The 25,845-nt window shown below is 45.3% G+C and overlaps 2 protein-coding genes across 14 annotated transcripts in view; both read left to right on the top strand.

The window, feature by feature from the left end:
- Positions 1–16,415, top strand: part of Tmem219 (transmembrane protein 219) — a 33,687-nt gene extending 17,272 nt beyond the window's left edge. For 5 of the 9 annotated variants that reach the window (XM_031388347.1, XM_031388349.1, XM_031388345.1 and 2 more), the window contains 6 exons: positions 4,234–4,360; positions 6,002–6,203; positions 6,291–6,480; positions 11,225–11,454; positions 13,703–13,872; positions 16,319–16,415. In XM_031388347.1, coding sequence (XP_031244207.1) covers positions 4,314–4,360; positions 6,002–6,203; positions 6,291–6,480; positions 11,225–11,454; positions 13,703–13,840 — 807 coding nt within the window. In that variant the 5' untranslated portion in view covers positions 4,234–4,313 and the 3' untranslated portion in view covers positions 13,841–13,872; positions 16,319–16,415. The other 4 variants (XM_031388350.1, XM_031388351.1, XM_031388352.1 and 1 more) reach the window with 4 other exon arrangements.
- A 1,620-nt stretch (positions 16,416–18,035) lies between these two features.
- Taok2 (TAO kinase 2) overlaps positions 18,036–25,845 on the top strand; it is a 19,530-nt gene continuing 11,720 nt past the window's right edge. For 2 of the 5 annotated variants that reach the window (XM_031388323.1, XM_031388321.1), the window contains exons 1-8: positions 18,036–19,098; positions 22,227–22,393; positions 22,571–22,642; positions 22,737–22,838; positions 23,433–23,478; positions 23,590–23,686; positions 23,842–23,955; positions 24,059–24,150. In XM_031388323.1, the coding sequence (XP_031244183.1) occupies positions 22,262–22,393; positions 22,571–22,642; positions 22,737–22,838; positions 23,433–23,478; positions 23,590–23,686; positions 23,842–23,955; positions 24,059–24,150 (655 nt within the window). In that variant the 5' untranslated portion in view covers positions 18,036–19,098; positions 22,227–22,261. The remainder of the gene's footprint in view (positions 19,099–22,226; positions 22,394–22,570; positions 22,643–22,736; positions 22,839–23,432; positions 23,479–23,589; positions 23,687–23,841; positions 23,956–24,058; positions 24,151–25,845) is intronic. The other 3 variants (XM_031388324.1, XM_031388322.1, XR_004123343.1) reach the window with 2 other exon arrangements.

Below are 25,845 nucleotides of genomic sequence, written 5' to 3'. Positions count from 1 at the left end.
GGGGGGGAGTCACGTGGGCGGGGGCGGGGGGAGTCACGTGGGCGGAATTATGTGCTAGTGTCTAGTGGCTCTCATATAGGTGCAATCACTTTCTTATTATCTTAGACAGTAGGAACCATTCACTATTGTTTTGTGCATCTTGTGTTACTGAAGTCATACGCGATTGCTTTTCCATTGCTTGTAGGTGAGTCATTCATTCCCCAGTATCTTTATATCTCATAGAGGTGGGGTCATCTGCTATCTTCTTGTGCATTTCCTTTTGTTGCAGTCATACACTGTTGCCTTATAGAGTTCATATCCATAGAATCATAGGCTATTGTATTGTGACTCTCATAAAGATAGAATCATTAAATATTGTGTTTTGTATTTTATATAGGTGGAATTACTCAACACTTCCTTGTGCATCTTATTTTGCTGGAATATACCCTGTTTTGCCCTAGAGGATGTTCCTCTTAGGCTCTATGTCATGCCTGACGTTTTCCTGACAGTCACAAGGTCACATATGGGTCAGGATTTATGCCCAAAAAAGGAACTGTAGACCATCTGGACTCCAACAATTTTCTTATGCATATTATTTCAGTGGCATTGTGCCTGATTGTCTATTGCATCTAATATAGGTGGAATAATTTGTTTATTGTCTTGTGCATATCATACTGATAGAATTATATGCTATTTTCTTGTGCATCACATATGGGTAGAATCACTTGATTTTGTCTGTTTTTAAATATCATATAGGTGCATTTATATGCTACCATCCTGTGCATCTCACATCAGTGGAATCATACTTTATTAGTCTTATGCATCCCATAAAGTGGACTCATGTCTACTGTCATAGGTGGAATCATATGTCTTGTGCATATATATGGAGTCATTCATTTATTGTTTTGTGCATCTCAGGTTGGTAAAATTACAAGCAATTATTCTTTATATCACATAATGGTGAGAAAATATGCTATTATCTTGTCTAGCTTTTCTGTTTGTTTGGTTTGGTTTAGTTTTGGTTTTTTCGAGACAGGGTTTCTCTGTGTAGCTCTGGCTGTCCTGGAACTCACTCTGTAGACAAAGCTGGCCTTGAACTCAGAAGCCCGCCTGCCTCTGCCTCCCAAGTGCTGGGATTAAAGGTGTGCGCCACCACCATCCCGCCTTTGTCTAACTTTTATAAGTGGATCATTCAAAATTGACTTGTGTATCACATGTAACTGTGACCATACACTAGTGCCTCATGTACTTGATATAGAGGGGATCCTTTGCTATTGTTTTCTGCACCTCATTGGAGGAATCATGTGCTACTGTCTTGTTCATTTCATAACACTGCAATATTATCTTGTGCATATCATCTTGGTGATATTGTCTTATGCAGTTCAAAGAGGTGGGGTAATTAACCACTCTCTTCTGTATCAAACATATTTTGGGTAATTAACCACTCTCTTCTGTATCATACGTATTTTGAATCACTTGCTATTGTGCTGTGCATCTAGTATCCTGCGAACCATATGCTACTGTGTATCTCATGCGGGTCATATCATATGATACTGTTTTGTTCATCTCCTGAATCCTTCCTAGCAGTTTTGTGCAAGACAGATCTATAGAATCAAATGCTACTGTTTCATTCATCTTGTAAAGTGACAGAAGGAGCATCAAACACTATTGTCTTGTGGTCTCATATAGGGGATGCCATTCACTATTGTCCTGTGGATTTCATATTGGTGGAATAATTTTCTATTTAGTCTTCCTCATATATGTGTAGTCATGCACTATGGTCTTTTGCAACTTGGTCAATGAAATCATACACTTCTGTTTTGTGTATGTCAAATAATTTGAATCATTTACTCCAGTCTTGTGGATCTCACATAGTTGAAATAAGTTGCTATTGTCTTTTGGCTTTTCCCCCACCCCAAGACAGGCTTTCTCTGTATAGTCCTGACTGTCCTGGAACTTACTCTGTAGTTGCCTCAAACTCAGAGATCTGCCTGCCTCTGCCTCTCCAGTGCTGAGATTAGAGGCATGCATTATCACCACCACCAGGATTGGTTTTGGGGTCATGTACAGATGGTATCAGTTGCTATCTTGTGCAACTCAAAAAATAGAATCATTTACTATAGGTCTGGTCATCTCACATAGGTGGAATCATATATTATTATCTCATACATCCCCTGTCGGTGGAATCATAAACTATTTTCTTGTGCATCTCATAGAATGGAATCATTCATATCTTAAACATCTCATATACATGCTGTCCTCTTGTGTATCTCATACAGAATGAATCATTTCTTATTGTCTTGAGCATCTCCTGTTGATAGAATAATATATACTCCCTTTTCTCCATCTCATGGCGGTATGCAATCATCTTGTGCACTTCAGGTAGCCAGAATCATTAACTACTTCCCTGTGCACACCATCTAGTGGAATCCTGTTACTGTCTTGTACATCTTGTATAGGTGGAACCATCCACTCACTATCTTGTGCCTCTCATAGGGGTGAAATCATCTGCTCTGCTTCTGTTCATCTCATAGAGAGGACCATAAGCTAACATTTTGTGTACCACACATCAACAGGATCATTCACGGTTGTCTTGTGCACCTCATATAAGTGATATCATTTACATTTGTCTTTTGCATCACTATATACTGTTGGGATAATTTGTCATTATTCTTGCTTATCTTATACTGGTGCATTCATATGCTATTGTCTCATGAATCTCATGGGACATGTATATCATAGGCCTCTCAGTGGAATCCTATACCGTTGTTTTACACATCCCACAAAGTTGGAAGCATACGCTATTGTTTTATGTATATTATATATGTGAAATTATTTGCTTAATGTCTTGTGCATCTCTGATTGGTGTAGTCATAAGCAATTATCCTTCATATCACATATTAGTGGAATCATATGCTATCATCTTGTCTAGCTTATATAGGTGGGAATCCTTCACTATTGTGTTATTTATCATGTGCAGGTGGGATCACACGCTATTTTCTTGTGAATGTTGTGTTGGTGGACTTACATGCTATTGTCTTGAGGCTCTCATATAAGTGAAATCATCTTGTATTGATATCTGCTGTTGTCTTGTACATATCATACAGCTAGAATAATATGCTGTTGTCTTGAGGGTTTCACATAAGTGGAATCCCATGCCATTGTCTTCTGCACCTCGCGTTGTTGGTATTGTACACTTGTGTGTTGTGCATTACCTGTAGTCAGAATTATACACTACTGTCTTGTGTGTCTCATATACATAGAATAATTCCCTTGTTTATTTTCTGCCCCTCATACAGGCAAATCATTTGCTATTGTCCTTTACATATCATGTTAGTGGAATCATATGCTGTTACCTCGTGCATCTCATACCTGAGATCATACACTATTGTCTTGTTTGTTTCATATACTTGGAATCATTTGCTGCTGTCTTTTGGTGACTGATACATTTTACATTTCACTCAGCCTAAAATGCCAAAGATGGTGTCCTCTAAATTCCTTGTCCTGCTGCCTCTACTTCATGGAGGCTAGGAACACAGTCATGCAACATTGTACGTGGCTTCCCTTCCTCTTCAAAGCTGAATAATATTCCCTCATACAGTGAATATTAGCCATCCTTCCATTCTGGGGATGTCTCTACTTTTTGGCTCTTGTGAATAATCTTGCTAGGAATATGGGTGACAAAGTCTCACAGAGACATTGTTTCAAATTTGGGGAGTAATTTTATATCCAGAAGTAGAATTATAACCACATGGTAATACTATTTCTGTTGTTTTGCCTTTTTAGGAAAAGTCAAATTCTTTCCCACAACAGTTATACCATTTTATGTTCTTACCAACAATGTTCAGCTGAAGTTCCAATTTGTCCACATATTTACCAACACTATTTTCTGATTTCCTGTTGGTAGCTACACTAATGGATCTGAATGATACTTCATTTTGCTTTTTTTTTTTTTTCATCTTTTGAGAACTGAACTAAAACCAGTGGTACAAATGTTCTCCTTTAGAGAACCATGTTCCACACATTTAATCCCAGCACATAGGAGGCAGAGGCTGGTGAATCTCTGTGTTCAAAGACACTTTGGTCTACATAAGTGAGTTCCATGTCATCTGCACATGGTTTAGGGGAGACCCTGCCCCTCCCCTAAATTAAATGTTCTCCTTTAAAGGGGACAATCTTATCCCCAGGACTACATGGTTATTACGGCTTATGCAGAATTAGATTTATTCATTTTGTTGTTGTTTGGTTTTGGAGGGATCCCAGGCTGGCCTCGAACTCCTGATACTCAGGCCTCCACCACATAAGTGCTGAGGTTACAGGACCGCATCGCCATAATGAGGATGTTCCTCAGTTCCTGGCTCCGTGTCTTATGCTGTTTCAGGTAAGATGATATTTAGTTAAGATGATAAAAGGCTAACAGAGTGAAAAGAGACGTTCCCGTTCTTCTACAGCCTTGTAACTCTAGGTTCCCGGGCACTTAGAAACCTCTTAAGAGCTAAAGTCCAAGGGCAAGGTGTGTAGACCTTAATTAAGCATTTGAGAGGGCAGAGAAGAGCAGAACCAATACACTACCCTCAGAAAGGAGGAATAAAGTCCCATCCTTCCCAGAGGACCCCAAGTCCTTCCCGGAAACCTGGGCGCGGCCAGGCTGTGCGAATGGCACAGGTGGGTCCCCAGCATCAGAAAAGTGACTTTGTTGAGGGTCCGACCCTCTTGAGCTCTCTCGGGAGGGAGACCCTGAGATGTCCAAAACGACTAGCCCGGCCTCCCTCACCTGGTGCTAGTTTTATCACCTCCTCGTGAGTTACTCCCTCCAATTGCCCCCTTGGTGATATTTCTTTTGGTTTGGCCTGAATCAGGCCGAGGATTAGCCAGCAACCTCTCCACCCCCGTAGCCACCGCGCATGTGCGCCTGGACGGGTTGGGGCGGGGCCGGAGCCGGCACGCGGGAATACGGTCCCCGCCCCTCCGCCACGCCACCCATGACGTCACGGGGCGCCGGCCTCTGCCCGGTTGCAAGCGGTGAGAGCTAGTGGCGAACCGACCTGATGCCTCTTGATCGGGAAGGGAAGCGGGTGTCGAGATCCTTCTGGAGGGGGCTTTGGGGAGGACGGGAGGCCCAGATGCACCAGCTGCTACCACCCCTCAGGCTCTGCCCTCCCTCCTCCTACCCTCCCCCTTGCAGAAATGCCGGGACGTGGGGCGACGCAGGGACCGAGCAAACGTGACACCTGTGTTTCCCAGTGGCTTCCACACTTTCCCACGCTCTCCCCCCACACCTTATACTGATCTCCTGCCTTCCAGATGTTTATTTTCATCAGTCTATCGTTTCTTGCCTGGAATAGGGTACTCGGAAGTTGGAGACGGATTTTAGACCATAGCCCCACCACTTCTGTGTTAGAGTCCCTGAGCTTCAGTACTGTTCTTCTACTAGCTTCTGGTCTTAAGGATCAGTATGACACCAATAAAAAGAAAGGAGATGGACGTCTGTTGAATTCCTGCATGGCCAAGTACGGAGCAAACAGCTGCCCAGTCAAATCCTCATTACTTGGTGTTCTTAGAACTCCCTTTCACGACATCCTAACCTCACAGACAACCAACTGGCCTAGTTGCATTTGTGAGCACCATCCAGTCCTACCTGGCTAGTTAGCTTAACTCCAAAGTAGGAACTCTGAACTCAGACACTTCCGGTCTGGATTCTGGGTTGGCTGCCAAAGCCGTAGATCAACTGCTTCCTCTTTCTCCAGCTGAGAATTCTTTTCACATCTCTTTTGCTAGTAAAGAATGCTCTTCCCTGCTTCTCCTTTGGATGTTTCAGAAACGAAAGAAAGCTTTTTTTAAGTGCTGTAAGGAGGCAAACTTTTGGAGTACAGAATCTTGGAATTTGGTCCTGGCTCTGTCACTCTCTGTGTGGCCTTGAGCGAATTCATTGTCTCCAAGCTTTTAGCTTGTCTTTGCGTAACATGGGTGAGTGCCTTCTGACCAGCAGGCTCTTGTCTAGTTCTTCCTTACTGTCCTCCAGCAGGCACTCCACGGAGCCCCAGATCCCTCTGCTCCCCATGGGCAGCTGCCAGGCAGGGCACAACTTGCATTTCTGTCTGGCTCATCACCCACCTTTGGTCTGTGCCGCTTTGATCCTGCTGCTCCTTGGCCTTTCTGGCCTGGGCCTTGGTGGCTTCCTCCTCACGCACACAGCTGGCCTCCGTAGCCCTGACATTCCTCAGGTAAGTACCCTGGGTGCTTGCCCTTGTGGTCTACACCCACCTCTGCTGCTCTTCTCACCTCTCTGTCACTCTCCTTTTTGCACACAGGATTGGGTTTCCTTCTTGAGATCTTTTGGCCAGCTAAGTCTGTGTCCCATGAATGAGACAGTCACAGGGGCGTGGCAAGGGCCTCACGTCGTTGGCTTACTGACCACTTTGAACTTCGGAGATGATCCAGACAGAAACAAAACCCAAACATTCCAAGCCAAGATCCATGGTAGTCAGATAGGATTGAAAGGTGAGACCTGGGGAATATATCGGTCCAGTGTCAGGACATTTAGAGTTGGGCCTGACTTCTGACTTCACCAGACTGGTGACCTTGGACACATCTGTACACCTTAGTGACTTTTGCTATGACACAGATGAAATGAGATGAGATACTTGCAGTAAATGCTGTCCACAGTATAGGTTCTGTGTTTTGACTTTGCTGTTCCACTTCCAAGATTCTTCAATTCTGTCCTAAAATGTACCAAGGGGCCTTAGGTTTAAAAGCAAATGCCCCGCCCCACCATGTATAGAGGGCTAGATAGATATGAAGAGAGAACATAAGCATGCCGACATTCCTGGGTTATGTAGCGAGTTCTAGGTCATTAGGACTACATGGCAAGATCTAAAACCACCTCCAAAATATATATGACAGCATTGAAATATGAGTCACATGCCACCATATATTTCACTCATTTAAAGTATACAACTAAGTTACTGTTTACCCAACTGTGGAACCACCCTGAAATCCTTGTGTGTGTGTGTGTGTGTGTGTGTGTGTGTGTGTGTGTGCGCGCGCGCGTGTGTGTGCGCATGTATGTGATCTAAGTAGAGCTGCACCATAGGTCTTCTGCACCTCTTCTCCCCAGGTCCCCAGGCCTTCACAAATCTGCTTTCTGTCTCTGTTAATTTGTCTATTCTGGACATTGCTATAGTATACAGTCCTTTGTGACAGGCTTCTTTGACTTGAGATAGGATTTTTTTTTAAAAGATTTATTTATTTATTTAGATTTATTTATTGTAAGTACACTCTAGCTGTCTTCAGACACACCAGAAGAGGGCGTCAGATCTCTTGAAGGATGGTTGTGAGCCACCATGTGGTTGCTGGGATTTGAACTCAGGATCTTCGGAAGAACAGTCAATCCTCTTACCCGCTGAGCCATCTCTCCAGCTCCGAGATAGGATTTTTAAGGTTCATCATGTAGCCAGGCAGTAGTGCCTCAGGCCTTTAATCCCAACACTTGGGAAGCAGAGGCAGGCAGATTTCTGAGTTTGAGACCAGCCTGGTCTACAGAGTAAGTTCTAGGACAGCCAGGGATATATAGAAAACCCTGTCTCAAAAAAACAAAAAACAAAAAAACAACAAAAAAAAGATTTTGTGTGAGCCCAGCAGTGGTAGCTCACACCTTTAATCCCAGCACAGAGGCAGGCAGATCTTCCATTTTGAAGCCAGCCTGATTTACAGAGTGAATTCCAGGACAGCCAGGACTATACAAAAATATTCTGTTTAAAAAAAAAAAAAACAATTAAAAAAAGATTTTGTGGACAACCAAAAGTGGTTAGATTCTATCTAGAACTTTGGGCAAACTCGGCCTAGCCAAGAAAGGAGTACGATTGGTCTGTTCACTGGAACACTAGGAAGTGGCTTATACAGAGAGGTGTGAGGTAGGCGTCATGGAACCTGCCTGTAGCCCAGCATTGGGGATGCTGAGGCAGAAGCACAGGCTTGGTGGCAGTCTGGACTAGGAAACAAGACCTGTTTTTATTTTATTTTACTTTATTATATTATATTTTTTTTGGTGTTTCAAGACAGGGTTTCTCTGAGTAGCCCTGGCTGTCCTGGAACTCACTCTGTAGACCAGGCTGGCCTCCAACTCAGAAATCTGCCTGCCTCTGCCTCCCAAGTGCTGGGATTAAGGGCATGTGCCACCACTGCCCAGCGCAAGACCTGTTTTTAAGGAAAAGATACAGAGTTGGATGTAGTGAAGCATGCCTTTGATCCCAGCACTTAGGAGGCTGAGGCAGAGGCAGGTGGATTTCTCTTGAGTTTGATGCCAGCCTGATCTACATAGTGAGTTACAGGACAGACAGAGCTACGTAATGAGACCCTACCTCAAAACAAAACAAAAACAAAAGGAAAGAAAAAAATAGAAAGGACATGAGGAGGAAAAGATGTAGGTAAAACTTTTGTGAACTAAGAAAGACATTCACTGTCTGGGATTAACAGTACAACATCTGGCCCATAAGTCCACTGGGCAGTGTAGTGGAGGAGAAGTTATCTGTGGAGTTGTTCTTGTATATTCTTCAGATGTGATTATAATGTATATGAAATTGTATTTCTTTTTCACTTAGACATACATGGCTTTCATGGCTTTCTGTATCATGACCTGGCCTATTATCTTAATGGCTATAATTGATCCATAAAGTGGTTAGGCCATCATTTTTTAGTGTTTTCTTGAGCAATTAACACTATCATTTCCTAATTTTTTGTATTTGATAAAGTCATTGCAAACATTTTTAAAGATTTATTTATTTATGGATTTTATGTATATAAGCACTTTGTCTGCATGTACTCTGCACACCAGAAGACGGCATTAGGTGGTTGTGAGCTGCCTTGTGGGTGCTGGGAACTAAACTCAGGACCTTCAGAAGAACAGTGAGTGCCCTTAACTACTGAGCCATCTCTCCAGCCCCCAAATCCAAAGCAAAGTTTGGATTCTTTTTTTTGTTTTGGATTTTTTCTGTTGCTGGTGCTTAAGAATGAGTCCAAGGGCCTCACGTATGCTATTTGGCCGCACCCCTAGCTGTTAACGTACTTGCGGTTTTACTTTTTTTTTTTTTTATTGGCGTGAGGATGGTCAGCCAGAGAAAAGCCTTGTGTAGTGGCTCTCTCCTTCCACCTTTACCTGGTTTCTGGATACCAAGTGTTCCGGTTCTCAGGCTTCCATGGCAAGGACTTTTCCTGGATTAATCATCTTGCTTGTCCCCTTTCTTTTGTTTTTAATACTGTACATTTGGTTTTGGTGTTTCTTAGTTTGTGACAGGGTCTCATTTAGCCAGAGTTGGCCTCAAACTCACTGTAGTGCTCAGAGTCACTGTGCCATCTATCTGCCTGCCTCCACCTTCCCAGTGCTGGGATTACAGGTGTGTGGTACCTACAGGTATGTGGTACCATTCATTTTTAATTTATGCCTGTCTGTGGTCCACATCCGTTCTATCAAATGAGCTGTATCCGCAACCATGTAGAAATTCAGACTATATAGCAGTGAACAAAGAAAAGGTAGGTTCACCAACAGTTTAGTGAGCATCCTCTTTGCTTATGTAAAATGATGATAGCAGTTGGACATAATGGTTCATGTCTATAATCCTAACAGTTGGAGGTCAAGGCAGGAGGATTGCCATGAGCTCTGGGTCAGCCTTGACTAACTAATGGTTTCTATGCTACTCGGCTCCAAACAAAAAACTTTTGGGTTTGTGTCTTTCATAGAAAAGCCTTCAACACGTTAGAATTGGAATATAACCTGTATTTTCTTTAATCCGTTCTGAAAGCTTTCCTAGGTTTGTATGTTCTTTAGTACATCTGGCTCACTGACAGTAAGGTGACAGTCTAACTTCATGGTTTTTGCACTGATAATTGCCCCAAAGCTACTTACCAAACAAACCATCTGTTAATTTATTTTTTTAATTTATTTTTATATGTATTGGAATTATGCCTGCATGTCTATATGAGATTATCAGATCATGGAGTTACAGTTGTTAGCTGCCATGTGGGTGCTGGGAATTGAGCCTGGGTCCTCTGAAAGAGCAGTCAGTAGTCTTAACCCACTGAGCCATCTCTCCAGCCCCTTGTCCAGCATTTTTTTTTTTTTTTCGAGACAGGGTTTCTCTGTGTAGCCCTGACTGTCCTGGAACTCACTCTGGAGACCAGGCTGACCTCAAACTCAGAGATCCACTTGCTTCTGCCTCCCAAGTGCTGGGATTAAAGGTGTGCACCACCACTGCCTGGCCAAAGTCAAAGCAGCTGCTAGGATTTGAATTCACAACCTTCATGAGAGCAGTCAGTGCTCTTAATCACTGAGTGACCACTTCAGGCCCTAGTCCAGCAATTTGAAACAGAGTGTGAATTTTTAATGGCTTTTGGTCCCATTAAAATAATTGATTTCTGCCGGTCGGTGGTGGCGCATGCCTTTAATCCCAGCACTTGGGAGGCAGAGGCAGGCGGATTTCTGAGTTTGAGGCCAGCCTGGTCTACAGAGTGAGTTCTAGGACAGCCAGGGCTACACAAAGAAACCCTGTCTCCAAAATCCAAAAACAAAAACAAAACAAAAAAAATCTGTGTAATAACTGATTTCTTAGGACAAGTTAATTATTTACTTTTTTACTTTTCTTTTCTTTTCCTTTCTTTTCTTTTTTTTCCCTTTGAGATAGGATTTCTCTCTGTAGCCCAAGCTGTCCTAGAACTCACTCTGTAGACCAGGCTGGCCTCAATCAGAGAGCTGCGTGCCTCTGCCTCATGAGTGCCGGCATTCAAGGCATGTGTCATCACACCTGGTTTGTGTATGTACATATATCTGTGAATGCTGTGTGTGTGTGTGTGTGTGTTTACCAGAGGAGGTTTGAAGAGGGGATCAGATCCCTTGAAGCTGAGGTTTCAAGCAGTTAGAAACCTCTAGATATTGCTGGGCGGTGGTGGCGCATGCCTTTAATCCCAGCACTTGGGAGGCAGAGGCAGGTGGATCTCTGAGTTCGAGGACAGCCTGGTCTACGGAGTGAGTTCCAGGACAGCCAAGGCTACACAGAGAAACCCTGTCTCGAAAAAACAAAACAAAACAAAAAAACCAAAAAAACCAAAAACAAACAAACAAACAAAAAACCCTAGATATGTGTGCTGGGAACCAAACCCAGGTCCTCTGGAAGATCAGCCAGTTCTCTTAGCTGCTGGCTATATCTCTAGTCTACCACTCTGTTTTTCACCTTGTGTCTTGTGTCTCTTGCAGGGCCCTCTGCCGGAGAGTCTGTCCTTGTCACAGCCAGAGTGGCCTCAGGAAGGACTGCAAGGACCTGTTTGTATTTTAGTGGTGTTCCAAAAATCCTGCCCTCTAGCCAACCACCTATATCCTGCTCAGAGGAGGGAGCTGGAAATGCTACCCTGAGCCCAGTGATGGGCGAGGAGTGCGTTAGGGTCTGGAGCCACGAGCGCCTTGTGCTCACCAAGCTGCTTACTTCAGTAAGTGCATAGGTTGATCCTCAGGGTTTTATGTGGCTGGCGTACTGTCGAAAGGGTTGAAAGGCCACTTGACTTAGTAGAGAAGGAATGGGCATGGTCTGGTGTGGTGCCAAGCTCTTTTACAATCCTTGTCCTGTAGAGTCTGAGGCTGGAGGATTGAAAGTTCAAGGTCAGCCTGGGCTTTATAAAGATCCGTGTATTAAAAAAGAAGAGTAAGCAAGCATAGTTTCTGATAACCTGGCCTTAGGTTATAGGCAGTGATGTTTAGAGCAAGCATGGAGTTCTCTTAAGACTCAGCTTCCTCATCTGCAAAAGACAAATGTGATATCATTTACAAATTCCAGTAACTGGGATTGATTGAGAATGATGGTAAAGTACTCAGTACAGTACCTGATGCAAAACAGATTTGATCAGAGACAGCTATTGGCTGAGTTGGAGACCAGCCTGGTTTATGTAGGGAGCTTCAGGACAGCCAGGGCTGTTATGATCCTGTCTAAAAAACCAAAACTGCAATAACAAACAAAAGAGACTCAGAAGTGTAATTAGAGACAGAATTCGGTAGTTTCTGTACTAGAGATATGAGCACAACATTACACAGACATAGAGCAGGGAGGAGTTAATCCTAATGTGAACATTTCTAGTAAGAAAGAGTTATAGATAGTAATTTATAGTATACAAAGTATTTGTATTGTCTCATTTGTACAATTTATATGTATTGTTGCCTAGTACTAAGTATTGTCTTATTTGATCTTAAGATAGTTCTGTGCTTAGAGAGGGAATGAATTGCCTAAAGGCACACATCTGGTTAAGAAGCAAAGGTAAGGTGGTAGTCCAGTCCCCCTTCGCTGGGAAGGTGATCCCTCAAGGAGGAGATGAGTGCAGTTTACCCTTTTGGGATTCACAGGTGTTTAGGAATGATGTGGAAGGAAGAGGAGAAATCTCAATTTCAGGGCCAGTTCTGAACCACTGTCAATGTTAGACTAAGTGTTACAGTTTGACATTGAAGCAGGAGCCACCCAGAGCCCTTAGGGAAGAGAAAGCAGCTGTTGGCAGGGCGGAGGTCACTACATGCCCATTCCTCATATTAAAAAAGCTCATTTGTGCCAATGGGTGGTAGTGCATGCCTGTCTCAGGAAGCATGACAGAGTCCAAGCAGACATGGTGCTGGAGGAGCCGGGAGTTCTGCATCTTGATCAGAAGGCAGCCAGGAGCAGACTGACCCTGGCCAGAGTAGAGCATATATATGAGACCTCAAAGCCCACCCTGGCAGTGACACACTTCCTCCAACAAGGCTACACCTTCTAATAGTACCGCTCTGCTATGGGCCAAATATATTCAAACCACTACATTGTCTGTAATCCAAGTACATGGGAGGCAGAGGCAGGTGGATCTCTTTCTTGAGTTCTAGGCCAGCCTAGTCTACAGAGTTCCACGATAGCCAGGGCTACACAAGAGAAACCCTACCTTGAAAAGCCAAAATAAATAAATGAATTAATTTTTAAAAAGCCATCTGGGGAAACAGAATTTGGCTCTATTTGCATAGTCTTTAAAATGTAAAGGGCTATCAAGATGGCTTAAGCAATAAAGGCATTTGCTGGCAACCAGAGTTTTATGGCTGGAGAAATGGCTCAGTGGGTAAGTGCAAAGACTGCTCCAGCAGAGGATTTATGGACATTTCCCAGCACCCACATAGCAACTTACAACTGTTTGTTATGTCAGTCCTAGGAGATCTGAAGCCCCCTTCTGGATTCTGTAAGCACTGTATACAAGTAGTGCACATATATATGTGCAGACAAACACCCATGTACAAATACAGGTATAAAAAATATTTTGAAAACACCTATGTGAGGGTGTGGTGGTAAACACCTATTACGGCAGCAGTCAGAAGACTGAAGGCAGAAGGAACAGGGGAGTTTGAGACCAGCCTGAGGCATAGTAAGACCCTGTTTAAGGAATGGAGGGAGACAGGAAATAAGGAAAAAAGGAAAGAAGGAAGGGAAGGAAAGGAAAGAAGACTAGTAGAATGTGGAGAGTTATTGAGAGTTCAGTTGATAATTGGGCAAGAAAGCAGTTTGGAAAACATCTGGACAGATGTTATCTATCACCTGACCCATGGCTGCCTGTAGCTGCCCCTAGGTGCCCCTAGGACTCTGCTTCATGGAGTCCTGTCTCTGTTTTTCATATCTTCCCAAGATTCCCAGCCATCTCTACTGTTACCATTTCCCCTTCCCTCTCTGTCCCCCGCTAGGAGGAGCTGGCTCTGTGTGGCAGCAGACTGCTGGTCTTGGGCTCCTTCCTGGTTCTGCTCTGTGGTTTTCTGTGCTGTGCCACTGCAGTCTGCTTCCATCCACGCCCAGAGTTTCACTGGTCTAGAGCGCGAATTTGAGGGCCATGAACTGCGCCTCACTCTGCTGTCAGGTGAGATTCTGTGGGAATTGGAGTGGGGAAGGGATGACAGCTGTGACCTGGTAAAGCAGAGCCTTAGAATCCATCCTCAAATACAGCTTCCTGTGAGTCTCTGAGAGAGCCCTATTCAGCTATGTCATTAGGGAACTGGGAACAGTTTTCTCTGTAAACAGAATATTTTTATTATTTTTACTGTTTGCTTCCTCTCTGTGTGTGTCCATCCATGTGCTATGTGTGTGTGTGTGGAGGTCAGAGATACACTTGATGGAGTTGGTTTTCATGGAATTGGTTCTCACCTCCACATTTATATAGGGTCAGGAGAATGGAACTCAGGTCATCAATCTTGCTTTCATGGCAAAAACCTTTACTTGCTGAGATATCTTGCTGGCCATATTTTTACTATGAAATAAATAGCTTTCATGTAAACAAAAACCATAAAAGTATAATTTGGTAAATTATTATTATAAAGTGGATACTAGTAAATACTACCAAAAGAGAAAAAGACTGTTATTAGCGATTCAGATATCTCCCCTAAGCTGGGCGCTGGTGGTGCACACCTTTGATCCCAGAACTGAGGAAGCCGGGGCATTTGGATCTCTCTGAGTTCAGGGTTAGCCTGGTCTACAGAGTGAGTGAGTTCCAGGACAGTCAGGGCTACACAGAGAAACCCTGTCTCAAAAAAAGAAAAGAAAAGAAAAAAAGAAGGGAAAAAAAAAAGAAAAGGAAAGATTGTTCTTCCCATATTCCCTGACAGCACCCTCTCTCCCTGAGGACTATTCTCCTGCTTTATCCTGTACAGTTATACAACCAATCATGGCAACTGTGTGATTAGTGCCTGACAGGGCTAGAGTCAATGAAGTCTATTGGAGGTGTGATTATTGAAGTGAAAGCTCTCCCCAAGCATGGATATAGTTTGATTTATGTGTATATGTCTGTGCCTGCATGAGTTTATGTGCATCATACGTGCACAGGTGCCCAAAGAAGGCAGAAGAGGACGGTGGATCCCTTGGTGCTAGAGTTAGAGATGGTTTTAAGCTGCCAAATGTGGCTGTTGGAAATCAAACTCCAGTTCTCTTGAAGAGCAGTAAGTGCTCTTAACCACCAAGCCACCAGGAACTCTTTTTCACTTTGTTTTGAAACACGGTCTCATTTGTAGCCCCAGTGACCTAACACACTATGTAGACCAGGCTGACCTCAAATTCAGAGATCCATCTACCTCTGCTTCTCAAGTATTGTGACTAGAGACATGGACCAACACACAGGGCCTTATTTTCTTTTAACTAGATATGCTTTCATACATACTTCTGTGACTGATGTCTTCCAAGCAGTGTTCTGACTGTCAGACTCAGCAGAGCTGACTGTCACACACCCACATGTCAGCAGTGATGAATTAGGGATCTCAAGTGTGACGATCTGCCTATGGAGTCTTCATTTCCTTTTCCCTGAAACTTATTTAATATTTACTTATTCATTTTGAGACAGGATCTCATTGTATAGTCCTGGCTGGCCTGAAGCTGGCTATGTAAGCCAGACTGACCCCAAACTCCCACCTGCTTCTGTCTCCCGAGTGCTGGGATTAAAGGCATGTACTACCACCCCTGGCAAAATTATTATTTTTTAAGTTTATGTATTTATTTGAGGGGGAGCCATATATTTGTGTTTATGGAATAGCACATGTTTGGAGGTCATTCTCTCTTTTCATCCTGTGTATCCTGGGATTCAAACTCAAGTTGTCAGCCTAGTGACAGAGCCATCTTGTTGGCCCTCCTGGAATTCTACTCAAGCAGCTCCTATGAATGTACTGAATGGTGATCCCTGGTACTGGCGATTACTCTGCCCACGCATTCTATGTGTTTTCTTCACTTCACGTACACTTCACTTCAGTGCACGTACAAAACAGTTCTCTCTGCTAGCTAGATGTTTGGAGGGTGAAAGCTTGGCAAATGTTGTAGACGAGGTCCTTAGAGCACTAATCCTACTAATGTACAACCTCTCACTGAGTGAATAAGAGCAGTCCAGAAAAGGTCTTCACCTTGCTTGGAGGGTTTTACCCCGGTTGAGAGCTGCATGCCTTACACCTCCTAAGCCTTCCCCAGGTTCTGCTGGCCTCTGTGTGCTAGGACATTTCTGTGGGAGAAGTCAAAACTACCTAGACTGTGGAATGAATCCAACCCAGAGGAACTGGAAGCTCAAGAGAACATTCTAAATTTTCCTTTTGGCCAGGCCTCACCACCCATCTTTTTACAATAGGAAACAGTGGTACCCATTCAGTCGGAAGTGGGAAAAGGTTTCTAGCTTTTTGGCTGCTGGTTGATCTTAGAGTTCCAAGGCTACCCCAGTGGGATTGAATGTCAGAACCTATCTCTAGATGTCCCTTCCTGTGTAATTTCTGTGTGCATACACATAGAAATTCATCCAGGGGCTTTCTTACCTGTTCTGTTTTCTTCCTTTTCTCCAGGTACAGATCAAATTCTTGGGGTCTACTTCTGAGTTTAGAAGACCTATTACAAAAAGTGAAGAAGTAGGCTGTGGGAAAATAAATGACTTTTGACTACTATTGTGTAAGGTACTTATTGGGGATTAGATTAAAGTAAATATTGGGGACTTTTTCTTGTTGACGTAAAAGATTTTTTTGTTTTGTTTTTCAAGACAGGGTTTCTCTGTGTATCCCTGGCTTCCTGGAACTCACTCTGCAGACCAAGCTGGCCTAGAACTCAGAGATCCTCCTGCCTCTGCCTCCTAAGTTCTGGGATGAAAGGCATGCGACACCACTCTGTGGGGATTTTTTTTTTTTTTAATTGGGTGTGCACATGCTCATGTATGCACGTGCCATGGCATGTACATGGGGGTCCCGGAGCAGTTGTGTTCTCTTCTTCAACCTTTGCATGGATTCAGGGGATTGAACACAGGTTGCCATTCTAAGCATGTGCTTAGCTATTTTGGTCCTGACCCTTTTGTGGCACCATGGATTGAATGTAGAGCCTCACATACACTAGGCAAGCACTCTACCACTGAACAGAATCCCCAGTCTTGTTTTGTTTTATCTAATGGTAGAGCCCTAGCTGGCCTCAAAATCAGAGATCTCAAGTTGCTGGGATGAAAAGCCTGGCCCCCCTGGCCTGGAACTCAAAATCTTTGGATGTCACCCTCTCTAGTTGATGACTGGCATTCTTGTTGAACTTAGTTTAGAATACAAGTTGGCATAGGTCACTTAAAACTTTTGACAGTGTTTGTGGATTTGCTTTGGAAAATTTTTTTCGTGTGTCTGTTTTTAGTTTTTGATACTGGAACTCCATTAGGTTACATACTCTGCAAAACTTGTATCCTCCTGCCTGGGACTCAGCTTGCTGAGTGTTGGAATTATAAGCATTAATCTAGCACTATACTCTTTAGACATACTATGAACACAACTGTGCTACTTTTGTGTTGTGACCATAAAAAGAGAAAGAGCTATAAGAATATGGTGAGGTGTGGGGGAAGGGAGTGCCTCCGCGGCCCATGCCGAGGCATCCCCTCCCCCAGAGGAACCAGACACACACCAGTATAGTATAGAACAGAGTTTATTTAGGGCATGGGGAGGGGAGTTAAGAGGGTAGCAGAGGCAGAGAAAGGCAGAGAGGAGAGAAGTAGGGGATGGCCGTGACCACGGGGAGAGGGGGAGCAAGGGGGTAAAGGAGGCAAGGTGAAGAAGCAGGAGTAAGAGAGGAGAAGGCAAGCAGTCCCTTTTATAGGGCCAGGCCTACCTGGCCGTTGCCAGGTAACCATGGGGAGGAGCACACCTGGCTGCTGCCTGGTATCTGTGGGGGTGGAGTTTATACAGAATGCTAACACTTTGTCACTTGTTTTCTTCCATGAACGTAAATTGATGATTCTGTTTATGAAATGCTTCATGAGTTTTGGCAAGTTACACAACCTTACTGGACCTCAGTTTTCCTGTAGGGATTTGACCCATTGGGTTTTCCCAACTTTGGCACATCATTCTCTCACTTTGGAGCTCAGGTTTAGTTTAGATACTTATGAACATAATAATGGTCCGGTTTCCCGCCTTTCCGGCGCCCAGCTGCCAGCAGCCTCGCTTCAGAACTCCTCTTAGCCTACCCTGCACGCAGGCGCAGACCTCAGCTTTCCTTCCTAGAGCACCCCCTCAGAGCTTCCCCTAGCAACAAGCTCAGTCGCAGCGCGAAAGCGTGGCGGACGCATGCGCCACAGCTCCCTCCACCAGCAGTCCTCGGACTGCGCGCTTGGGCTCCACCCCAAGCAAGCCAAGCCTTTCTCCTCTCCTCTTCCCACCCAGGATCCGCGTGGCGGGGCGCGCGCGCACTTGGGCTCGAAGGCAGCTTGTCTGGGCCGCGACAGCTACAGGCTAGGGGCGGGGCTATTTCCTTTGGGGCCCCACCCCTTTGGCCCGGCGTGCATACCGCGCCTGCGCGCTCCCGCCCGGTCTCCATCTTGGAATTGGGAGGAAGAGAGAGAGAGAGAGAGAGGGAGAGAGAGGGAGGCCGGGACGAGAGCAGGGCTGTGGTGCGGTGAGAAGCTGAGACGAAAAGGGAAGGGAGTGAGGCACGGGGACGATCAGCAGCGTCTCGACTACAGCCCTTCAGCTGTTCCGGAGAGAGAGGACAGGAAAGGGAGTAGGCCAGGGCTGGAGTGGGGGCTGTCACTCTCGGACCCCAGCCTTAGAGGGGCCGTGCAGCCCGGCATCCTCGGGGTGGGCCCCTTGTCGTGGCCGAAGACCCGGGGCTCAGGCCCCTGGGTCCCAAATTTTGGGGCTTGGTCCCTTGTTTCTCAGATACCCAGGTATCAAGCCCTCGTATATCAGATATCTGGGACTCAAGTCCCAACCTTTACAAACCTGGGTCTCTGCTTTATAGAATTTAAAATACCTGGGATTCAGGACCCTGTGTGCACCCATATCCGGGGTTCATCCTCCAAGCGTTCAGATATCGGACTCATTTTTAGCCCTTGCAAATATACGGGGCTCAGACCCCACAATCGGAAATCCGGGATTCAGCAACTGTCGCCCTCGAGTTGGGGGAGGACTGGACCGCGAGGTCAGATCAGGTTGTCACCCCCTCCCCTCCAGGGGAGGCTTCCCGGGCCCGCCCCTCAGGAAGGGCGAAAGCTGAGGAAGAGGTGGCGAGGGGGAAGGTCTCCTTGCCCCTCTCCCTGCTTGTCAGAGCAACTGGAGTACCCCAGGCGGAAGCGGAGGCGCTGGGGCACCATAGTGACCCATACCAGGTGAGACACGGGTGCATGGGCATGGGTCCCTCTGATCAGCTCCATTCTGAGAAGCTGGGACTGGATAGGCCCTCACCTCAGGATGGGGAATTCCTGCTGGGCCCATGGGTCAGTCTCTGACCAGTCTTGCCTTCTGTTGCTACCTCTTCTCCCTTTCTCATTGTGTCTGGTTGAAGGGGTACCCTCAGGTGACAGGGCCTGTCATGTCACCAAGGGTCACGCCCTAGGATGCTTAGCTAATCAAATGTGTTTCCACCTTTCTAGTCTTTATTAATTTTGCCCTCACAACCACCTCTTCCCCATGATTTTATTATACTTTTTTTTTCCAGACTGCTCTAGGGTGTTGATTCCCATATAGGTAGACTGACTTATTTATTTATTTAGATTGAGACAGTCTTTCTGTAGCCCTGGGTGGTCAATCTGGCTTTGAACTGGAGGCAGTCTTTAACCTCTCTACTGTTTTGACTACAGGTGCAAGCCACCACACTGGGAGCTTATATTCTTCTCTGGCTTGGTTTAGTTGGAGTTTTTGTCCTTGCAAAGGTGTGTGTGTGTATGTGTGTGCACTTGGTAATATTTCCTCCAGCTGGCGTGTGTGTGTGTGTGTGTGTGTGTGTGTGTGTGTGTGTGTGTGTTTGTGTGCGCGCACGTGCGCGCATGTATGCGTGTGTGTGTGTGTGTGTGTGTGTGTGTGTGCACTTGGTAATATTTCCTCCAGCTGCATTTACTTCCCTGTCTCTTGCTGTGATGGTGTAAGTAATCTCATATATTTATCAAGTGACTTATCCTTTACAGAGTTCTTTTGCATACACTTTTTTTCCCCATACTACACAGGTTCCTACTCAACCTGTGGGAACTCTTTTATTATTGTCTTCCCATTTTACAGTTGAAAACATTGATGCCCAGAGAAGTTGTTCAAGGTCACCCAGTGGCATATTCAGGATTTTGACCCAAGTCTTGTCCCTGACTAGTTACCCACTTTTTCCAAGCCTGGGCTTGATCAAGGACCCACAGGGGAATGTATCAGGGTGAGGTTTAAAGATGGGGGTATCATGATCTTCCTTTCCTGAGAGGAAGCTCTGTTTTGTGCTTCTTCCTCATGGGTATTTTTTTAACGTGACCTTCATTTTTACTCTGATCCAACACTTGGGCCTGTGTTCCAGAGATAGATCTCTTCTCAAAAATGATGGCTTTAGTGCCTTTTCTTAGCTGTTGAGTTAGAATGAGCCCCTCTCTGTCCCCAGTTGCTCCCAGGATTAAACCCTCTGGCAACTCTGGAATCAGAGAAGGGAAAGCCATTTGATTAGTGTCTACAAAGTGTTCTGAGTATGAGTGAGATCTCATATTGTCATTCTGTGATTTACTTACCACAGAGAACTATAAGCAACTTACCTGAAGCTCTTGCTGTAGGTTGCAGATGGGATGTACTGCTAAGTCAGTTTAGGAATCCTTTTGCAACGTGGGTTTTAGAAGGTGATTGTGATTTAGCTCAGACCACAGTAATTGCCCAAATGTTATTGTAAGGAAGGGCCCCGATGATGTTTTTACAGCGGCTGGCATTCTTCATGTGGCCCGAGGTTCTGGGTTGGCAGTCTTGGACTTGTTACTGGTTAGGAAGTCATAAGGGTTCCCCTGACAAGTTGTGATGCCCTGCCTTTTGTGTGGGTATGTGGTGAAGGGTGGTTGCCACTATGCTCCAAGAGCAGGGAGCCTGCCTTGAGCAGAGTGAGAGCTGCTGAGAGCAACCAATCAATCAGTTCTGAGCCTTTCACACCCTAGGGGCCTACCAAAGACTCAAGCTCCATTTCTACCCTCCAGCTTCCAGTTGAGCTAAGGAGACAAAATTAACAACATGGACAGGAAACAATGCATCTGAGAATATGATTATATGCTGAAATTGTTAGGTACTTTTAAGTGTCTAGAACTCTGCCTTGGGAGTCCAACTCTGCTGAGGGCTCTTTGTGTCTAAAATTCCCATTAGTCCTTAAAAAAGTCTATCCTAGAGTGTGTGTTCTGGTTCTAGTACCCTGTGGCAACTTTGCTTTGGAGTTTGTTTTGAGTTTGCTCTGGAGCTCCCACCCATCAAGGGCTGGAATGATCTGGGAGGTTCTCCTAAAACAGGGAGGCTGGGCTTAGTTGCCTTCTAACAGAATTTTGTCCTGATCCTGAAAGGAAACGGTCCTGTTCTGTGACCTTGGGAAAGGCCTTTTTCTCCTCTTTACCTGAGTAACTATCTGGAAAATGGTGATTTTGATCATACCTTGCTAGTGTCATGTAATTGTTGTGGATGTGTGGTGGTGACAAATCATTTGCCTTTTCAGAACCTGTTTACTTGTCTATTAAGGATAAATGTAACAATAGTGTTTGTCCATAAGGTTGTAGGAGCCCGGTGAGAAGTGATGCATGTGAGATGCTTAGTGCCCATGCTCCATGAATGTTATTTGTGACCCAACACATCCTATTCTCATGTATGCTGCTTTTGCAGTTGGACCAGACAAGTCAGGCAGCCCAGAACACAAAGGTCCCCAGAGTCAGGTGCCAGTCCCTACTGCTCCTATTCTAGAAGTTCTCCCTGCCCCACAGTGTCGCTATGTTTTTTTGAAAATGAGTCTCCTTGTCCCTTCAGACCAGTACCCACTTGTAACAATGGCCGGATTTCCACCACATCCGGCCTGACTGTTTCCTGTTCTCATCCAGTGTTTGAGAGCTTGAAGGAGGAGGTAGCCTTAGCACTAAGGGGTACAGGAAGGTCCCTGGAAATCACTGGACTATGAGAACTTGTGGGACAGGACATGTTGGAATTTGAAGCTGTGGCTGAGACATAGAACCCTTTATGCTTGAGGGGAATGACAGTGTATAGGGAGCTGAGAAGCTACTGAGGATGCTTGGCTTCCCAGGATTGTCTTTGTGGCAGTTTTAGGGACTCCAGAGACCACCAGCCATCCCCCCCCACCCCCCTCTGGTTGCCAAGGCAACTTTTTTTGAGCTTTGATGTTGTTCCTAACAGCCCCCCTACCTACCTTTCCTCAGCAGTAACTGAGGGAAGGAGGAGGCAGAAACCTGAGGGAGGACTTTTCTCTCCCTCTGGGCCCTGTCTTTGCTCTAAGGGTCCTATCTACTTTTTCCAGGCAAGATCTCAATCTCAGGGCCCTCAGGGGCCATCATGCCAGCTGGGGGCCGGGCCGGGAGCCTGAAGGACCCTGATGTAGCTGAGCTCTTCTTCAAGGATGACCCCGAGAAGCTTTTCTCTGACCTCCGGGAAATTGGCCATGGCAGCTTTGGAGCAGTGTACTTTGTAAGTTGGGTCTTGAAAAGGGTAAAGCAGGGCTCAGTCTATTTAAACCTGTGGGTCTCCAGGCCTCTGCACCACTCCATCACAACAGTCCTTTGCACCCTCTCCTACTAACTCAGCAGGTCCTCTTTCACCCCATGCCCAAGGTGGTCTTTCCTCTCCTCCAATCTGGTCCTCTAGGCCCGGGATGTCCGGAACAGTGAGGTGGTGGCCATCAAGAAGATGTCCTATAGTGGGAAGCAATCAAATGAGGTGAGTCAGGTTCATTAACATCAGGTTGTGGAGGGCAGAGGGCCCTAGGCTCAGCATGCAGCCAGGGTAACCCCTTCCCCTCTTGACCTTCTAGAAATGGCAGGATATCATCAAGGAGGTGCGGTTCTTACAGAAGCTACGGCATCCTAATACCATTCAGTACCGGGGCTGTTACCTGAGGGAGCACACAGCTTGGGTGAGCTGTCCCACAAATGCTCTAACTGTTTTACTCAGGCCTATCTTTTCCTGGTCCAGCCTTTTAAGTGGACAGTCTCTTTCTGACTATGTTAGTCTTCAAAAAAACCACTGAGCCAGGCATGGTGGTACACATCTCTAATCCTGACACAGAGGAGGCAGATACAGGTGGATCTCTGAGTTCAAGGCCAGTCTGGACTACCTAGTGAGTTTTGGGCCAACCTGGACCAAAATTACAAAGTGGGATCCTATATTAAAAAAGAAAAACAAACAAATGAGCATCTGTGTAGGTGCAAAAGAGGCTGATCCAGAGTGGCATAGACAGTACGGTCTTTAGAAGGCGGTGATTAGGGGGCTCTAAAGGGGTCCAGATGGGAGCAATGGTAGGTGTCTTGGAATCCTTGGAGGGTGGGGGGCTTGAATCCAGAGACGCTCCCACTACCTCTTGTTTTCTCTAGCTTCCCTTCTCTATCACCCTTTTGGCATTGCCTCAGTGGAAGATAAACAAGAAAGTTCTGTTTTGAGCTTTTGCTCAAGGAAGCTGGGCTGGGGGTGGCCAGAATCTGATGATCTCTAACACTTGACCCTTCCTTAGCTGGTGATGGAGTATTGCCTGGGCTCAGCTTCTGATCTTCTAGAAGGTAAGTAAATCTGAAAGTGGGCATAAGGAAGATAAACAAGAAAGCCGTAGGAGAAAGTAGCTCATCTCATGCCCTGTGGTCCTCAGTTTGTTATTTTGCTTCGTTCTACAGTGCACAAGAAGCCCCTGCAGGAGGTAGAGATTGCAGCTGTGACCCATGGGGCGCTTCAGGGCCTGGCGTATCTGCACTCACACAACATGATCCATAGGTATGGTGATACCAGCTGTGGCAGAGAGTAGGACACTTTGTATACCAGTCCTCATTTTTGCTGAGCTCTGATTGTCTTTGATACTGCTAGTCCCCGCCCCTGCCCCCCCATCTTTTCTGAGATGCATTTCTTATCTCTGCACTTTCCTCTGTCAGAGATGTGAAGGCTGGAAACATCTTGCTGTCAGAACCAGGCTTGGTAAAACTGGGGGACTTTGGCTCTGCATCTATCATGGCACCTGCCAACTCTTTTGTGGGCACTCCATACTGGTGAGTACAAGAGGTGATAGGTGAAGAGATTCCCAAAATATTGGAAATAAGAAGTGTAGGATCTGGGTTCAGTGTTAGCCATTCTTTTCTGTTGTCCTCCCAGGATGGCTCCTGAGGTGATCCTAGCCATGGATGAGGGACAGTACGATGGCAAAGTGGATGTCTGGTCCTTGGGGATAACCTGTATTGAGCTAGGTAAGGATGTCCTCTCTACCTCCTCAGCTTAGTCTCCACTTCCCATCCCATGGCCCTAGGCCTCTAGGTTCCTGTCCATTTTAACATTCTGGAGCTTTAATTCAAACAACTGTCAAACCCTGCATTTTATTTTATTTGTTTTTTTCAGACAGATTTTCTCTGTCTGTTCTGGAACTCAGTCTGTAGTCTAGACTGGTCTTGAACTCAGAGATCTTACTGCCTCTGCCTCCTGAGTTCTGAGATTAAAGGTGTGTGCCAGCCACCATGTGAGGTCCTCCTGCCAATTCTTACACCTAAAGATATTATAGCAGTTCTTGCTTTTTGCTTATTACCTGGGTTCTAAATCTATTTTTAGTGCCCAGTGTGCTAGGTTCTGAGGGTACAGGGGTAAATTTCCTACCGTCATAAAAATGCATTCAAGGGGGCTCAGTGGTTAACAGTCCCTGACTATTCTTCTGAAGGTCCTGAGTTCAAATCCCAGCAACCATATGGTAGCTGTAATGAGATTTGATGCCCTCTTCTGGGGTGTCTGAAGACAACTACAGCATACTTATATATAATAAATAAAATCTTTTAAATAAAAAAAATACATTCAAGTAGGGGAAGCTACTTGAGGTGTTTTCTATCACTGGGATACAGTGGTACAGAGATTTAAAAAAAAAAAAAAACTTCATCCAGTTTAGGGGCCAAGGAAGCCCTGTGTGTGCTAGAGATGTTTAAATAAACCTGCAAGACCAAGAGCTGCTAGAAAGATGTAGGGTAGAAAATTCTAGACAGAAAGCAGCATTCCAGAAACGTATAGGTCAGGGCAAGCCTGAGACTAAGCTTTTGGAACTACATGTATAATACAGAGGAATGAGTTGAGAGGTCCTAAAAGTTAGGCCCAAGTGAATACCTAAGGTCTTAGAGCTATATTGGTGCTCTTTGCCAATCTGGACTACTGAAGCAGTTGGCTAATGGGGTAATGCTTGTAAGACCTCTAACAATACCAAACATGAAGTAATTGTCCAAGAAAAGAGTAATTCAAACTGACTGCTTCCTGCAGAAATCTTTCCTCTACCAGTCTTCCCCCCAACATCCCTGAGACACGGATTTTTTTCCCCCTCTTTGTATCCCTGGCTGTCCTGAAACTCACTCTGTAGACCAGATTAGCCTTGAACTTAGAGATCCGCCTGCCTCTGCCATGCCCAACAACTAGTTTCTTCTTTATAGTCTCTCTGATGTACTGATGCCAGAAAGGTCTGCCTAAGCTCAGCGCAGTCCTTTCACTCCCTGCTCAGAGTCCTCTGTGGCTCTCTGTTGCCTCCTAAACCATAACTGCCCCCAGCTTCCTTAAATCAGCTAGAGCCCTGGTTCCTCTTTCTTTCATGGGCTCTGCACATGTGGAACATGTTAAGAGCGTGCCCGTTTTCTTGCCTTGGTTTGCATTGTGTCCTGTGCCTGCCATCAGAGTTGGGTGTACTCTTGCCCTTTGTTTACCATTTGAGGCCAGAACCAGACCGGTGGTAAAATGTATGAAACAGATCACAAAGAAGAGCTGTCTGTTGTATTCCTAGATTTTATAGAGATGTGGATACACAGAACTAATTCTCCATTACTGGAAAGCCTGATTAGGAATGGCAGCCAGGCCGGGCAGTGGTAGCACACACCTTTAATCCCAGCACTTGGGAGGCAGAGGCAGGTGGATTTCTGAGT

Source organism: Mastomys coucha, unplaced genomic scaffold, assembly GCF_008632895.1.
Source record: "Mastomys coucha isolate ucsf_1 unplaced genomic scaffold, UCSF_Mcou_1 pScaffold21, whole genome shotgun sequence".
Taxonomy (NCBI): domain Eukaryota; kingdom Metazoa; phylum Chordata; class Mammalia; order Rodentia; family Muridae; genus Mastomys; species Mastomys coucha.
The sequence above is the reverse complement of the archived record's forward strand: the minus strand, read 5'-3'. Positions and strand labels throughout refer to the sequence as shown.